The following is a 16481-nucleotide window of genomic DNA, read 5'->3' as shown; positions in this document are numbered from 1 at the left end:
ACAAGACATTTGATGATGATATCTTGGACTCTGGGAGGACATTTTAAATTATTTTCACTTAAACAACCACTGATTGATAGTGAAAATAATCATAGTCCTATTTACAGTAAAATCTGAAGTCATTTGAACAACATTCATTCTCTTTTGTGGCCTTGTCTTTTATATAAAATCACACACATTGTCAGCTGCGTTTTACAGTTTTATTAGAACAAGCACTATGTAGCAGCAGTGTACAGTGTTCATGGAAAGATATGTACTTTGTTAAAATTGCACTTTAGAAGGTACCCATTAGGAAATAGATGGGAAAGAAACTGAGCTGACACAGTGCTTAATAATACATGTCAGTCCAAAACAAAACAAAAAAAAAAAACCCAAAAAAGATAAAACATGAGTCCAATTGAGAAAACAAAACCTTTTTTTGTAAGGCATCTGCAACATTCATTGGCAGGCTATGTTGTCTAGACATGCAGGTAGAAGAATGGATGAACTCTTTGTTGGGGTCATGATGGTCTACAGTATTTATCCTACATGGTGATGGAACAAAGCATGATTTTTTTTTTTTCTTTTTCATTTCTGATTCCACACACGAGCAGCAAAGTGCCCCTCTCCTCCACACACACACACACGCAACTGCTGTTTTGTTTAAAATTGTCCACAGATGGAGGAGGAAAAAAGGATTTTTTTGCTTTTAGTGACCCATCTTCTTAAATGTGCTGTATTTACAGTGATCACCAAAAACATATCGGTTACATGTCAGGAGTAGCGGAGCGGTGCAGAACATCTTTTAACCCTGCGAGCTTTTTACAGTCTGATAAACCAGTTTTTCCCCCACTTATCCAAGTGTCAAAGACGTCTCCCTTGAAAACATTTCTCTGTATCAGTTATCGTCTGCAGGCAGGTGGAGACTGGAGAATGTGCAGAGTTGTACTTGAATGAATGGCATACCTTCTTCTTGGCATGTGGATTCTCATCAGTAGTGTGTTTGTGAGGCATTAATAAATGCATTAAGGCACAGCAAGTGAGACTGACGCTGATAAGTTGTAGCATTGAGTTTGTGATGGGGGGGGGGGGGGAGAAAAAATGATAAGCACGTTTATATATTTAAAAAAAAAAAACAACAACAACCAAGGGATATGGATGCAAAGCAGTACTACCTTTTTTGGTTTTAATCTACAGTACCATGTGAACAGTGCACACAAGATGGATTTGCCTCACATAGTTCTACATATTTATATTCACTCTTTTTTTTTTTTTTTTTTTCCTCCTTCAGTGTCCTCACCCTGCAGTCCTGAACGAGGGGAATTAAATTAAATGTGCCCTCATACGCTTGGATAATGTGTGACTACTCGTGTTGGGGGTTGATTTCAATCAAAGGCCCCCCTGTGTTATATTTTCTTAACTCTGTAACACAAAAAGGGGGGGGGGGGGACACTGGTTAAAACATTAAAGCTAATCTGCTTTGCAATAAATATACAAACTTCAAATAAGTAACTGGTGCTTTGCAGAAGCATCGTAGCAGTAAACTCTCTTGGGAATCAGACCCATTTTAAAAAGTTTGGCTTAAACATCTAAAAACATTCAGAATAAAAAAGAACAGATTCTCTTCCAGAAACTGCATTTTCACAGAGCGATCTGCAGGTGGCTCCGCTGTTTCATGATGGACTGAATATATGTAGCAGGCATGGATATAATTAACTGATTAATTAATTAAAAGAAAATATGGTCCTGTTTTGATTGATTAAATAATGGAAGTCATTTATCAAGAAAAATGTCAAACATTTGCTGGTAATATTTTCATAAATGACAAGAGTTGCAACTGTTTTTTGTCTCATATCACTATAAGTTTAAATTTTTAGTTGCTAGTCAGTCTAAGGATGAAGATTTGATCACTTTGGGATTTGGTAAACTGTGATGGCAATTTTGGCATTAATTTTGACAGAAAACTGATTTGTTAATTAGTCAAATAATGATTGTTGTAGCTCTTTAGTCATGTGGCTGGATGTAGATGAGTGTTTGGCCTCCTACTGGAAATATGTGACTGTTTCTCTCCTGTTTTGCTGTTTAAATAGCCCCAAATCACAAAATAGTGTCAGGGGTCTTGATGGGGTCAATCTTTACACTCTCTATTCTTAGACTTTAAGATGTGTCAGATGTTTTTCAGAGTCTTGTTATTTAACTGAGACCAGATCTCTGTATCACGTTCACGCAGGAGGACATACTGAATGTTTGCCCGCTATATATGGGAGGGGAGTCTATGCATGTATTTATGTAACCATGTGATTCAGAGGAGCTGGTTTCATGTTACAATGCCTAAAATAAGACCGTGGGGCAGTGGAGGTCTTGGCCCCAGAGTCACGGGGTGAAGTATTTACTCTGAGACACAGAATCCCACCGTGACGAGGAACTGAACTCTGTGGCGGTGTCTGGCGGATCTGTGTTGACAGCTTTAAAAGAAAAAGTATCTATAAGGGGTGTGAAGGCCTGTAGGGTGGGGCTCCTTGTTCGACTTCAAGAGCTCGTCCTTAAAAATTCACCCTCGTACTTTATCTACGGCAGTCAAGATGAATTTTAAACGAGTTGTTTCCCAAGAGAGAGTACTGCTATCACAAAGATTCAACAGTATTAAAAGGCAAAAATAAATAAAATCTGCCAATTCACATAATACTCTTTCACTAAATTCTGAGTCCAAGATATTTTATAAAAATACCTCTTTTTTTCTACAACATTGATGATATAGTAAATACGGCTTAATGCCAGTGAAAGCTGCTCTCTAAACATGCACGGTATCGTAGGTAATCAAAATGTCTACTTCTTAGATTAGTCTAACCCCGACGGCTGTCAGAAATCAGACGGCTCCAACTAAAAAAAAGCGCTAAATCACGTGACTTGTATGGGTGTCTTTTTAAGGCAAGGACATACTCGGAAGTCAAAGGAGCTGAGGAAAGGTCTACGTATGAGTGGTGCGATTGTTGCCCTGACAACCCGGCTTCGACAAGCACAATGAAGGTGATCCTAGAAGTCGTTTCCATGGACGGATGACCATGTGGCAACGGGGGTCGCTGGGCATCGGGCCACCCTTCAGCTCTGCAGTCGTTCGTATCCATGCACACGGATGTTTTTATCGTTAACATGTTTCTCTTTAACACCTTGTTGTGCATAGGTAACCGCCTTCGTGTCTGCGATGACTACATGATGTACATAGAAATCCGTGTGCTACCACAGGCTCATTGTAGGTTCCATATTGATGAAGCCGGGGTTTTTGCGGAGCTCCCAGTACGTGTTGTTGGAGACCCATCTCTCCCTGTGATTGCCATCAACCACTTTCCTAGAAGAGAAGACGGAGAAGTGACGGTTGTAACTGATAAACCTGCGAGTAACCAGGAAAAATGTCCTTGTCATTCACATAGAAATGAAGGCATGAACCGGCTGATGTTATCTTGGCTGTGGCAAGATGTATTAACAAAGTGACAGAAAGCATGCAAATGCCAGACCCACATATGAACCAGGACAACATGTACACGTGATTTTATAAATCAGAAGATAATAATGTACATTTCTCTCTTTGTGCGTACACACACACAGAGTTTCAGTCTAGTTTAATGCATCTTGGCTCGTGGTCTCTGTGCTTACTTGAAGAAGCGCGGCTCCTGTTTGATGTTGTTCTCCTCGTTACACTTCCTCCTGGTTCTCTGCAGGTCCTCGATCCGCTGCTTATCTGAGGATGCCATCTCCAAGTTCCCTTCTTCCAGATGCCTGTGTGAACGAAATGACACCTCTCAGTAAACACATACAGTTCAGTCAGGTGGTCCAACAAAGAGCGGCAAACAAGTGAATGATGAACTGAAATAATAACTTTTATTAGGCAGAACGTTTCAATCTGCACAAAAACAAAACCGCCAGCAGATTAACTGATGTTGCAATCCAGTTTACCACTTTGTTCTCAGCCTATGGTGACAATGTACTGTGTCAGCTGGTCTCGTGATTGTAGGTGGGGACGTGATGCTGTACCTTTGATCGGGCCTGAATCGGGCATCTGTGCGCGGCAGGACGTCTTTCAGCTCGGGGCAAAGGTCATTCAGTTCAATGGCGAATCTGGTGAAGCCGTAGTACAGCTCATAGTCTGTGGGCATGGAGCCTAACGAGGAAAGAACATGAACAAAAATATTAGAATTTAAAGATAACATCCTCAACGCCATTTACTGAAATGTGTCGGGGAGCAAAATCTATTGTCAAAAATATCTGTCTTCCCTGATGTAGTTCTCTTCATTTCATCTATGCATATCATACATGAGCCATGCACTTCCCATCATCACCAATGTCTTTTCTAACTTACACCAGTTAAAAGTCTGATGTGAAGTGAGGATGAGGAACTGATGCCTACCTGGCCTCCAGATACATTTGGCAGAAGGCGGGACGCCACAGTAAAGGCCCTCATGCCATTTTCCAAAAAGCCTGTGGATCACTTTCCCTTCCTGATCCATCACAAATCCTTGGACCTCGTTCACATTAGAACTCCAGTAGTTTCCCTAAAAGAAAAAAACACAGTGAATCATAGCTGTACAACGATGCTTTGTGCGTTTATAGTAAATCAGTCCTAACCAACAGGTATCACTGATTCCTGCTGACAGTGTGTTTTACCTTGACAAACGTAAGTTTGCAGAGGCAGCTGCTGCTCTTCATGTTTCTGATAGTGATCTCTCCGTAGTGTTCGATCCACCGGCGTCCACTCAGGATGTTGTGCACACAGGTGGTGACTTTGTTCCATTCATAGAGATCTCCAAACCTGGAAAGACACATTAACAGCATAAACCCTGATGATAACTGTCCTGGAAATCTTTAGATATGTACAACTATACGATTATTCTGTCAAATGTGACATTTGTTCTGTCCAAAGTAGGTAGGAGATTACAAATTGATTAACAGAAAAAAACCTTGATCCTGTTTTATTCAACAGCCCCAGATTTTCAACATTTTGTGTGGTAAAAATTGTCATGCCCCTCCCCGAACCTCCCCATCAAAGGCATTATCCGCAGGCTAGAACTTGTCATAGATTCCTCCGGCCCACATGAGCACAGATCACACATTTGTATTCAAGATGAGGGACCAGACAAGACCTTAGTCCTCTACTAAGAGAGGAGAAATCTCAAGGTTTCACAATTTCTTCTTAGTCAAACTTTGAATGGGTCAGTATTGATAGAAGCACTACTAATATATAATTATACATGCAGATATTTCTCTTTTTTATATATATATGTTTGATCACTGATAAAAAGCAATCCACTGACACATTGAGTAAATATTAGATTCATGTATGGGATACTGACACTTGACAAATAAGATACTGCTGAGATGAAACCTTTGATTCAAGACATTAAGCAGCTAGAAGAAAGTTACCTGGGAATCATAAGATTCACGGTGCCGAGTGGTAAAATCTCCATTGATTTCCCCCAGAATTTATTTTTCCATCTTACATCTGAAAAACATTACAAATCAAGAACAATGCACTGAACCTTCTCATTTTTGTATTTCTTCTCATATGTTATGAAATCTACTTTTTAATCTATTAAATTTCATCTGGATAATAAAGAGGCTAATTGAGATGTGTTTGGCTCCTCCGCTGAGAGTTCCCATGTGGAAAATCCCTCACTAATTAGGTGTGTAACCTACCTTGCCAGAAGGTGAAGTTCTTGGACTCACAGTGGCAGGCGGAGATGGGAGGGTGGTGGCTCACCTTGGAGAGAAGATCAAAAAAAAAAAACAGTCTGACAGCTGTTGTTGCCGAGGTTACACATCATATAGATGTTTTTCAGTCTCCAAACAGAGAACGTGATGGACTACAAGACATGTAACAAAAGAGTGAGTTCACTGCACAGCTGAAACAATTAGTGGATTAGTTGGTCAATAGAAAATTTATTAGCACCTATTACCTTTATCATTTTACAGTCATTTTACAACAGCTGGTTCCTCTTGATGTGAATATTTTCTGCTTTTTCTGTCTTATATGATCATAAACAAAATATTTTAAGATTTTAAACTGTTGGTCAGACAAAACAAGTGATTGAAAATCGTGCTCCTTCATCTCCAGGCAAATGTAAAGAGCATTTTTCACTTTTTTCTGACATATTTTAGAAACAGTTACTCAGTTAATTCTAAAAATAATTAGCATACTCATCAATCATTAAAATGGTCTTTAGTTGCAGCCCTAGTTTACTTTACACCAAAGTTATTCAGAGTGCAGTCTTGAAAAGTTCCGTGAAATGTGACTTAAAGCACCTTTAGACTGTGCGACAACAACGATCGTGTAAGTTAACTGCATGTCCCATTATGAATGTATGGTGAATCTATGGCGCTATGATGTAAGTAGAAAAGAGCATATGAAAACAGAGGTGCGTCATCAGTTCCCATCATCCATCTGTGCTGCTCTGATGTTTTGAAAATTCAGCAAAGTCACAAAGTTCTTTATCGTTTCACCTCCATCATTTTGGTTTTTGCGTGCCATGTGTGCTGCTGGTTCTCTTCGTATTAAGGAAAACAAGAATGTGTGTTTCTCCCCGAACTTCATTCAAAAAAACTGCACTTACAAAATGTCACAGCAGCCAGTGTATTCTGTTTCACTTCATGTTGTATTCTGATTGGTTGGTTTGTAGACATGGGTCGTAGCAGCAGTCACATTGTGAGAATTGGGTCTTAAATTTCTGACATGTCTAAACATGTCTCACAGACATGTTTATAAACATGTCTCACAGTGTGATCTAGGACCACCATTTTGGATTGACGACCATACATTTCACCACGCTTCTCTCACGTTTGTCGACTTTTGTCTCAGACAGCCCAAAACTTCAGTGTAAAGGGGCCTTAAGAGATGTACAATGGCAATGCAAATGTGTGTGTGTGTGTGTGTGTGTGTGACATGATTTGTGTGAGTAAGAAAGAGAAATACAGTATATAAACTCACTCATTTGTATTTGTCATTCAGTTCAACCAAAAACAATACTGCAGTTATTCCTTCATGAACCAGACAAATATTGCATAATCAAATACAGCAGTTTGCAAAGGTCAGGAATGAACTATGAAGCTCCATTTTTAAGCCAAAATGGACTAGAAGCGCTTAAAAGATCTCAGAAAAAATGGAACATTTACAATTTCCATGACACCTGAGCAAACTCCATCTGTTGATAAAGATCATAGGATAGGACTGAAAGCTTCAAAACAGCTATTAGATGGAGCTTATGGTGAGATTGTTTTGTCAGCTGCTGTTTTCAAGGTCAAGAGTGAGCTTTGATGTTTTATTCCAGTGTTGTCCATCTTGATAAATAAGCTGTAAAAGAGCTTATGATCATCTCTGACAAATACTGAGAAAATGGCTGCATGCACAAGAAAATACTGCTGTGTAAAATGCATTAAATATCATTAAAAATCATTGCAAGACAACAACATAAGCTGTGCTCAAATGTACCTGCTCAGAGAAAAAACAGAAGCCCTTGTCTTCTCGAATACATTCATACGTCTCTCCGAGTAGCGGGTTGAATGGCTTACTTCCTGCTCTGTAGTAAGTGGATGAGTAGCCTGAGATGGCAAAAGCAGCAACGAGAACCTGTCAGAGAGTCAGAACAACACAGCCGACATAAACAAGAGGATTAGCGTTGCTCATATTAACAGGCTTTGTCACATAAGCTGAACATTAGTATGCGTCGGGCACTATCAAAAATGACAGAAGACGGATAAAAATAGGAGGATGCAAGGTCGACGGCTGCGCTGGAGCGTACAGCCACCTCGCAGTTACGCCTCTGAGTGAGAGACTGTTTACGTTGGCTTGTGACCGGCAATGTCACCTCACACATCAACAAACACAGGTGTGGAAAACACACAAAAAAGAAAATATACAGCAGGAACTTAAGATGTTAAGATTCAACTTGAAAATCCTCAGCTGCAGATTCCACTCTCGACATCTAGTCCACAGAAGCAAACGTGCTTCATGAAGAGCAGTCAAGGGGTCATTATGTTCTCCAGATCTAACACCTGTGACTGACGGGTTCTTTACCATGCGTTCAAAGGGATCCTCGGTCTCAGCAGCCTTGTCCAGCAGCTCGCTGTACTCCAGCTCTTCGCACATACGCTGCAGGGTGTTGAGAGGCTCGTTGAGCTCCACGGGCATGGACACTTTCGACAGGTCCTTGCCGATGTTGTTTCGCAAGATGTTCCAGAGGTTGATGTTGCTGGTGTCAGGACAGGGTGCCGGCAGGCAGGTGCGCCGCCCGTTACGGAAGGCACCACCAGCAAAGTCTCCGTTGGCCACTGGGAAGAGAGTACACTTCATAACTGCCCATACGTGGTACAAATTTGTACTAGTCACTGTGGATCTTGGAAACATGGTCTTTCTGGGAAAAATGTAACGTAATAATACAAACCTTTAATTATAGTATATATACTGTATTACAGAGCAGCAGTAGGCAGCGAATCAAAAACAACCAATTATAAAATCAAATAAAATCTAATAAGATGGGAAACTTTTAGGGGATAAAAGACATTAACTGGACCAGAATAAGAAACCAATTACAGTCATGTAAAATAAAATAAATAAAGATGCCATTCAAGTAAAATCAGGATAAGCAATCTGATAGAAAGTATGTTTTTGAGAGAAGATTTAAGAGATGATCCTGATTAAGACAGCCTTAAAGAAGTAAGCATGCTTGAAAATAACAAACGACCACTTCTGAAGGCAAAAGTGTTTATAGCTCAAATAGAGTGCCGTCATAGAGAGGAGTGAGACAAGATAATCGTTTGTGTGCACACTTTTAGACAGTATTTTCTTGAAGGCACACAAAAACATGACAGAAATAATTGTGTGAAAAATAAAAAAAAAGAGAGCTTAAGGGAGAAGCTCAGACCCTGCTTAATTCTCACCTCCGCACGCCTGTACAATCACTGTGTGAAGTGGGCGTGAGTGTCAGATTGTCAGTTTCGGAGAGTAACAAAAAGTAACAAAAGTAAGAAATAGTCGGGTGCAGGGTTAGGAGGTTTCAGACGCTGTTCCACCACTCAACAAGCATTTTGGTTGAAGCGCTCTGACACCTTTATTCCCTCACTACAAAGACCTTTTCCCCTTGAGAAGCAGGTATGATGTGATTGTGCTCCTTGAAGTCTGGCCTGCCTTATTCTACCATCCAGGTTGTTCACATTTTAACACTTTACCTTTCCTGCTTCTTTGAAGACTGGCACTTCCTGACTGAATTTGTTCTTTCATTTGTTGGTTTGCATATTAGTTGATAGAGGCTTTGCACGAACTTGTTGCAGTGGGTCATTCTTTCACAACATCAAATACACTGAAATGACTGTTTGTCTACATAAAAAAATGTGCCTTTCTTCTTTTTTTCATTACTATATTGACTTGATATGCAATCCCTAAATACTAAAACCAGCTCCAGTACTTTTCCAGACTCCTCAGACGTGTACAGGAACATACAGTAAGGATTTTCATCATGATGAGATATTATCTAACTCTGTGTGGTATGTGACAGAGATGGAGGAGGGAGATCTCTTCCTTCCTCATACTGATAGCTTTCATAAAGCCAGAGAGAAGCCCTTGGCACAGAGCAGCCCTGCAAAGTCAACTGCCTCAGCCATACTGATAAATGGGCTTGACAGCACCGTACCAGTGTGTATGTGTGTGTGTGTGTGTGTGTGGATGCTGAAGAAGAAGAAGCACGGTTAATCCACTGAGTGGGATACCCTCCTACATGAATTTTGCCCCTTTTCTAACAGAAACCTGCAGATGCTTCGTGTACATTAGTCACGGTGCAGAATTGGACCTACTTTGTCTGGAGACGTTATCAGTCACACTGGCGTTGTCCTCCGAAATGTTATCGCTCACATCACTGACATATGACTCATCGTCTGAGCCCTGTGAGGGGAACAGGTACAGAGCAGAGTGAGTCAGTGCAGTAGAGTACAACACACACGACTGTGATTGAACAGCAGACGGCTTTAGCCACACACATGCACACACACTTACTGCAGTTTGCCAGTGGCTAACAAACTGCAGCAGTCGCCGGCTATCCGTCCTACTGCAGTAATCATAAGATGAGACACTGCAGCATTTTCATGCTTTATATATAGCAAACACAATGAGGCCATTGACGCTGCCAAAGAGGAGCATAGTGTGGCCACTCGCTCTAATAGCCTCTATTACAGTGGCCTGCTGCTGGCGAGGAGTTTGGCCAACTGTGGGTGTGAATGAGGCTGCCTTTCCAGCTACAGGATGGGGTTTGATGAATTTCCTTGGTGAGTAATCCTTCAACACGGCTCAATGGATGCCTGGGGAGCTACAATCCTTAATGGCTCCTCAGAGACTGCATATATTTGAAGCTGGCTGTTCACAGGAGTTAAAAGACGGAGAAGGCAGAAATGATTGTTTCCAGTGATGGACTAAACTGCCTTTTTAAACAAAGCTAGAAGCTACAAATCCTGAGATACAGACAGAAGAAGAGTGTTATAATTCTAGGACACAACTGAATCAAAATGAGGGTTTAGGCCTCAGGGCAGATTGAAAGTGTGCTCCTGTGTGCCTTTGTTTGACTTTTTCATTATATGCTATCTTAACTTCTCATGCATGCATTATTAAAGGGTAATTCTGGTATTTTTCAGCCATAATGCTGCTAGTTCCTGTGTTTACTTTTGTTGTCAGACACTTCTAATTAATATAATTAATAATCCAAGTTAAAAAAAAATACCGGAATTACCCTTTAATTGCTGACTAATTCCAGCTACACCACAGTGACATTTAACTCCCTCCCTCGATCCACTTCCTAATTCCTCATGATCCAAACTGACATCATTTCTGTAAAACTCAACAGCCACTGTTCCCCGTTATACCTCATTCTCTGACGAGCTGGCTGACAGAAGCACTTCCTGGGCATCAAAGAACTCGGAGACAGACTCCGACATGGAGAGTCGGCTCTCATTAGAGGCCTGCTGAGTCAGAGGGATCCCCATCTGTTCCACAGCCTGCGGGCAAACACATGCAAATGCATGAGACCTTTACTGTTCCTTGCTATGACGACAGGTTTAAGAACCATAATGTGTCTGAGCAAAAACAAACAGTATCAGAAGACAACACAGATTTCATTTTGCAGCAGGTGTATCCTTGCCAGAGGGCGAGCTACCATCCATTTCTAATTAGTTATTTCTTCCATTAACCTTGATGTCAGGTTCTGCATAGAATAATGATCCTTTAAGCTCACCTGCCAGCGCGTACTGGAAAAACCATCAATCTATAAGGACAGGAATCAATAATGCAATTGACAAATGCAGGAAGCAAACACTACAACTACCTAGGCAGCCTTGGAGTCCGCTGTTTTATCAATATAGCAGTCAGAAATTAGCCCTGTTAGTGATAGACTGACCACAATAACTTACCTCATCAGGCGTGGAGATGATGTTCACACTGACAACTTGTTCTGTCAGGACTGATTCAGAGTGGATGCGGTTGAGTCGGGTTCGAAGTTCTGAGTTTTGGGACAGGGCCTGAGTGATGAAAAAATCTAATTTATTTCCCAAATTCCACCTAAAATAATCTGTTAATATCTTCACACAGTAGGTCGTTTAACTGTAACTCAGGTAATTCAAAAGATGAAAGTTTGTTCTATCTTTTAATGTACAGACAAACTCTTATTTTTGAGATGGTAACTGTCAAAAGACATATTTTGAAGAATTGGACATCTGTTTGCCTGCCTCATTTTAAAAAGCAGCTGGACGAAATGACTTCCTCACTATGATAGAACTGACTCTCATGAAAAGCTCAAGATCTGGGGGACATTTTTAAGTAGACTGGAAAGCAAGTAAAGTAAATGCAACAGTCACACACACTATTATATTTTGATGTGAAGAACTTCTTAGCAAACATTTACCTATTCACACATTCAGCAGATACTGAGCAAAATTAGCATTGATATGAAGTTATTTGGAGTTATATCTGGCCACCTGGTGAATCTTAGTCAAATGTTCACTCTCCTTTTAAGCCCTGAGGGAAAGATTTGGCTCTTTAGCTGCTAAATGCTCCACTATGTTCACAAGCTAGTCGTTAACTGTCTGCTGTTTGGTGCTGGGCAGGGAGCATAATGTGGGTTTTTCAGAGCTTTTTCTGAAACCAGCTGCATGCAACAGCTGGAGACAACGCGGTGAGAGCAAAGAGATTAAACCAAAACGGTAAAATTGCGAAGCCTTAAACTAAAAACAATGAGCTGAAAGACATTAAAACGCTGCCAAGAGCCGAGGGGATCTGCAGAGTCAGGTGATAATTCTCTGTGTCTGTGTCTCTGAACACTTTCACATAGAAGAAACCATGTAATCTATTGTCAATTGATTGATTATAGTATGCTTTATGTATATACATGTGAAACAAAATGTCAAAAAGACAAAATTAAGTAACTTCCTTCAAGGATCAGTTACATCATCAGCCGTAGCCATAACAACTATGACTGCTGACTATCATCTTCCCACAGAGCTTTTCCATAAAACCTTGACCTCCAGCCTGTGACAAAATCGTCACACAAACATCCAATTAAGAACAAAGCGGAGATAAAGCAGCAGAAACATTTCACCAAATCGATGTCAACTGTTAGCAGAGGAACAGTCCAATTAAATCACCGGGGTAGAGAGACAGCCCTAAGGAGCAGAGTTAATGAACTGCATGGCACATTTCTCTCTCTCACCAATTAATACGGGAAAAAAATGATTGGACTTTCACGACTCACTTGCCTCCGCTCTCATCTCCACACATCATCTTTTTTAATTGTGATTACTGTGACTGCTCGGAATAAACTGTAGCTTGTGCGTTTCATCTGACGGCCCGTCATCATGAGCATGTCGTATAACATGACAACTACAAAATGTGTGTGAGTTTAAAAGACACGTCGTTCAAATTATAGCGGTAATCTCTCCAGTAATGTTCTGATCACTCCTGATAACTATATTTTAAGACAGCATCATACTCACTTAGAATATTAAGTGGTAAAATTCTGACAAATAGTTCAGATTAAATAACTCTAAGGCTAGAGAGAAAGAGGCATCATGGGTAATGGTTGAGGACAGCTCATTACCTGTGACAGAGACTTCCTGAGAGAGTTGATCTGGGTTGACTGGTCTGACTGTTCCTGGTCACACAGAATCTGTTTGATCTTTTCTTTCTCTATAGCCACTGTGTTGAAGGCCGACTTCAGCAGAGAGTGGACTGCAAAGAGACATGACAAAAGGAAATAATTATCCTTCCCCACTGCACAATCACAGTTTTTCTCAGTAGCTTTGGCTCCATCTATGAACGGAAATGGTTATTTTCAAAACACAGTGTGAGATTCTCTCATCTATTCCTCATTTTCTCTAAACAGTTTGTGCATTTCTTGTTGCTTTATATTAAAATGTTAAAGTCCAGTTATCTTCAGCTGGACCGATGGTGCACTGATTTAGTCTTAGTGATTTGTATTAACGTGCAAAATATGAATACAGATATCGTTAACATGAATGTTTAATCAATTTCTGTAATGAGATATCGTAGCAGGTGAATCTTGACATTCAATTATAACAACTTCATACGACATAATCATCATCATAATTCAAACACATTTACACCACAAGGTGTAAAACTGAGTTTTCTACATGTAACTGCAACAATATGGTCCAGGAAGATAGAAACAAGATAATATGAAGTAAAGCCAGATTACTTGAACCATTTTATTTGGAGCTAAAACTAAAACTGAGTTAATTCATGATGGTGCTAATAATTCCTTACTACGCAAGAAAACTTCAGTCAAAAAGTTCAAGAAGTCAGTTGCTAAATTGTCATGGATGTTTTATTTTTATAGGGACTAGTATATAAACTAAGGATGTTTACAAAAAGTTTGAGGAATAATTTCTTTAATTATTTTATTGGAGAAAAGTGTTGGCCGGACAAAATAAGAAAAAAATAAAATCCAAGTTACGACAAACTGGAATAATTCTTTAAGATTTCTCTTGCCTAATAACCCCCTGAAGCCTGTAGCCATGCATGCTGCCTGCTTACCTTTCTGGGCAATGGTGCAGAATTCCTCCTGCAGTTTAATGTAATCACTGGCGCACTCTACGCTGTCTGCCAGCCGTGAGGCAGAGGGCTGAAAGTCCACCAGCTCGGCACACAGGTTGGGGTTGGATGAATGGAGGCGGATGGGGGACATGCTGGCAGAGAGAGGGACCTGGAGAGAGATCACAACCGCAGAGAACCACTGTCAATCACCTTAGAGGCACAGTAACGTTTGGTGTTTTGTGTCTGACAGCCAGAACCAGCTGTACATTGTAATGGTACCCTTCACTTTAGGTTAGTTATGTGACATTTCATTGGAAATGTATCAACCTTACAAAAATGTATCACCAAACAGCAAATCCAGTTGTCTTTGACTTGTTGCCTCTAGTGACCCCGAAGTTAGAATACTGAGGAGGTTTTACATTATATAACTTATCTGTTTATTAAAGAAAAGTGTTTAAAAACTCCCTTCAGCATGGTGGTTGATTTAAAGAAAACCATCAAGTATATGAAAGTGTATGAAAGCACATTTCCAATCTTTTCAGGAAGCATAAGATGGAAAAAAATACTGCGGCCACAACACACTCACAAGTGTCAGTTGAGGTGGAGACTAATTAAGGAACAACAACAACAAAAAAAGAACAAAAAACATTTTGTCCCAGCTTTGTATGTGTGATGTGAAAACCTCCTCTCTTAAAAGAGGTGAGAAAGCAGTCGGATTACATTTTACATTTCAGTCTTGCTAATGAACACTTGAACTACACATACAAGCTCATAAAAGATTCTGAATCACTGAGAGTTGCTACAAAATTATTTACACAAAAAAATCCTGTCTGTGTGAGTTTTTGTTGTAGAAATCTGAAGAGATGTACCTGAAGCTGGAATTTCGCGTCTTTGCCGACACTTTTTGTTCGCCATCTTCTGTTCAAGCGCTTTTCTTTCTTTGACAATTCTACACAATTGGTCTACGTTGGCACACGTGGATCAGAATATGCAAAGGTGTGGTTAATAAGACAAACACATCACAAATACATAAAGCAAAAGTCAACACACAAAATTGATCACAGTGACGTGACAAAAAAATAGATGAAACGCCTCACAAATGAGTTGCAAACAAAATTCAGAGGCAAAATGCAGTGTGTGGTGTTAAAAAAAAAATGCAGGTCAGCTCAGTACAAAAAAATGAAATTTAATAGATACTGATCAGTTAGAGAAGCAGCCAGATGTTCTGTAAGCATCGCTGAGTCCTAATGAGGGTGAATGCTGAGGTTTTAAAAGACTGCACCTTACTTAGACTGACAAACCTCTATCATTACCTGAGTAATACCAGCTACTGAGCACCTCCACACACACACACAGAGCCCACAATGCACTGCAGAAAGAAACCTCTAAATGAAACACTAACTGATTTGCCTCCCCTACTCTCTGTATAGCGTGTGTGTGTGTGTGTGTGTGTGTGTGTGTGTTTAACCTGCATATCTGTGAAGTTGGGCGCAGACTGCGTCCTTTGTAGAATCTCCAGACTCTGCAATAACCGGCTCAGCTCGGTCAGGTTGGACTGGCATCGCGCAAGCTCTGAAAAATGAAATTGACACCCACACACACGCACGCATGAACACATTCGGTGTCACAGTATGTGTCATGAAATGGTCATCAATCCGCCTCTCTCATGGTTCAAAAGACGTATGATAAGGTCTGAGGTGTGATTTAATCCACTCCTTTGTGAAATCAGATTTGTTCCAGGCATATGGAGGAAAATTGCCCTCACCCTCTGCGCACTTGTCCATCTCCTCTGATTCCTGCAGCCAAGCAACCACCTTGCTCTGGCCGTTACTGTAGGAGGCGGGCAGGCTGCTGTTGCTGCTGTTACTAGGGACCACCGGCTGCCACGGCAAGCTGCTTGGCTTGGCCTGCTGTAGGGTGATACGAGAATAGACAGCGTTAGCGCACATAACCGAAGGAAGAATGTGAAGCAGCTGAATAATTGGGAACAATAAACAGACATCAGATTGAAACAAGCTATCAGAATGTAGATTATCAAGATGTTTGGTTTTTTTTGGACAGCAACATAGCATGTACATGTTAGGATGGACATATTTTTGACAGAGGAGAAAAGAAAAACAAGGGATGCTCATTGAGAAATTACATCACTCAAATCAAAAATATGATGACGTCATGCTTGGGTCACTGTCAGTTTTAATTTAACAGTAACACCGCAGTAACATGCGTAAAACATGAATGTCAAGTTACAGATATTGTTATTTCAATAACATTAAAGTCCCCTTCCAGTCAAAAATGTGTTTTGTTTATTGTTACTTTACTTAAATGTTTGAGCTTCACTGTGCAGAATGATGTATGTGCAGAATTTGACACTAGAAGACTGTTTTCACATTCATCCGCTGAAGGGGGAAAGTTTCTCTGTGTTCACCTT

General features: G+C 40.4%; 1 protein-coding gene across 2 annotated transcripts in view; it reads right to left on the bottom strand.

Annotated features, from left to right (window-relative positions):
* Positions 1-186: 186 nt before the first annotated feature.
* osbpl6 (oxysterol binding protein-like 6) overlaps positions 187-16481 on the bottom strand; it is a 39181-nt gene continuing 22886 nt past the window's right edge. The window contains exons 7-23 of one of the 2 annotated variants that reach the window (XM_067603605.1): positions 15819-15963; positions 15522-15625; positions 14923-15015; positions 14054-14222; positions 13098-13228; positions 11416-11523; positions 10873-11004; positions 9814-9901; positions 8042-8295; positions 7457-7594; positions 5668-5731; positions 5395-5473; positions 4639-4783; positions 4382-4526; positions 4009-4135; positions 3631-3753; positions 187-3325 (exon numbers count right to left, since the gene is read on the bottom strand). In XM_067603605.1, coding sequence (XP_067459706.1) covers positions 3214-3325; positions 3631-3753; positions 4009-4135; positions 4382-4526; positions 4639-4783; positions 5395-5473; positions 5668-5731; positions 7457-7594; positions 8042-8295; positions 9814-9901; positions 10873-11004; positions 11416-11523; positions 13098-13228; positions 14054-14222; positions 14923-15015; positions 15522-15625; positions 15819-15963 — 2157 coding nt within the window. In that variant the 3' untranslated portion in view covers positions 187-3213. The remainder of the gene's footprint in view (positions 3326-3630; positions 3754-4008; positions 4136-4381; positions 4527-4638; positions 4784-5394; positions 5474-5667; positions 5732-7456; positions 7595-8041; positions 8296-9813; positions 9902-10872; positions 11005-11415; positions 11524-13097; positions 13229-14053; positions 14223-14922; positions 15016-15521; positions 15626-15818; positions 15964-16481) is intronic. The other variant, XM_067603606.1, reaches the window with a different exon arrangement.

The sequence above is a fragment of the Thunnus thynnus genome, chromosome 11 (genome assembly GCF_963924715.1).
Source record: "Thunnus thynnus chromosome 11, fThuThy2.1, whole genome shotgun sequence".
Taxonomy (NCBI): domain Eukaryota; kingdom Metazoa; phylum Chordata; class Actinopteri; order Scombriformes; family Scombridae; genus Thunnus; species Thunnus thynnus.
Note: the sequence above shows the minus strand (reverse complement) of the source record. Positions and strands in the feature narration are given on the sequence as shown.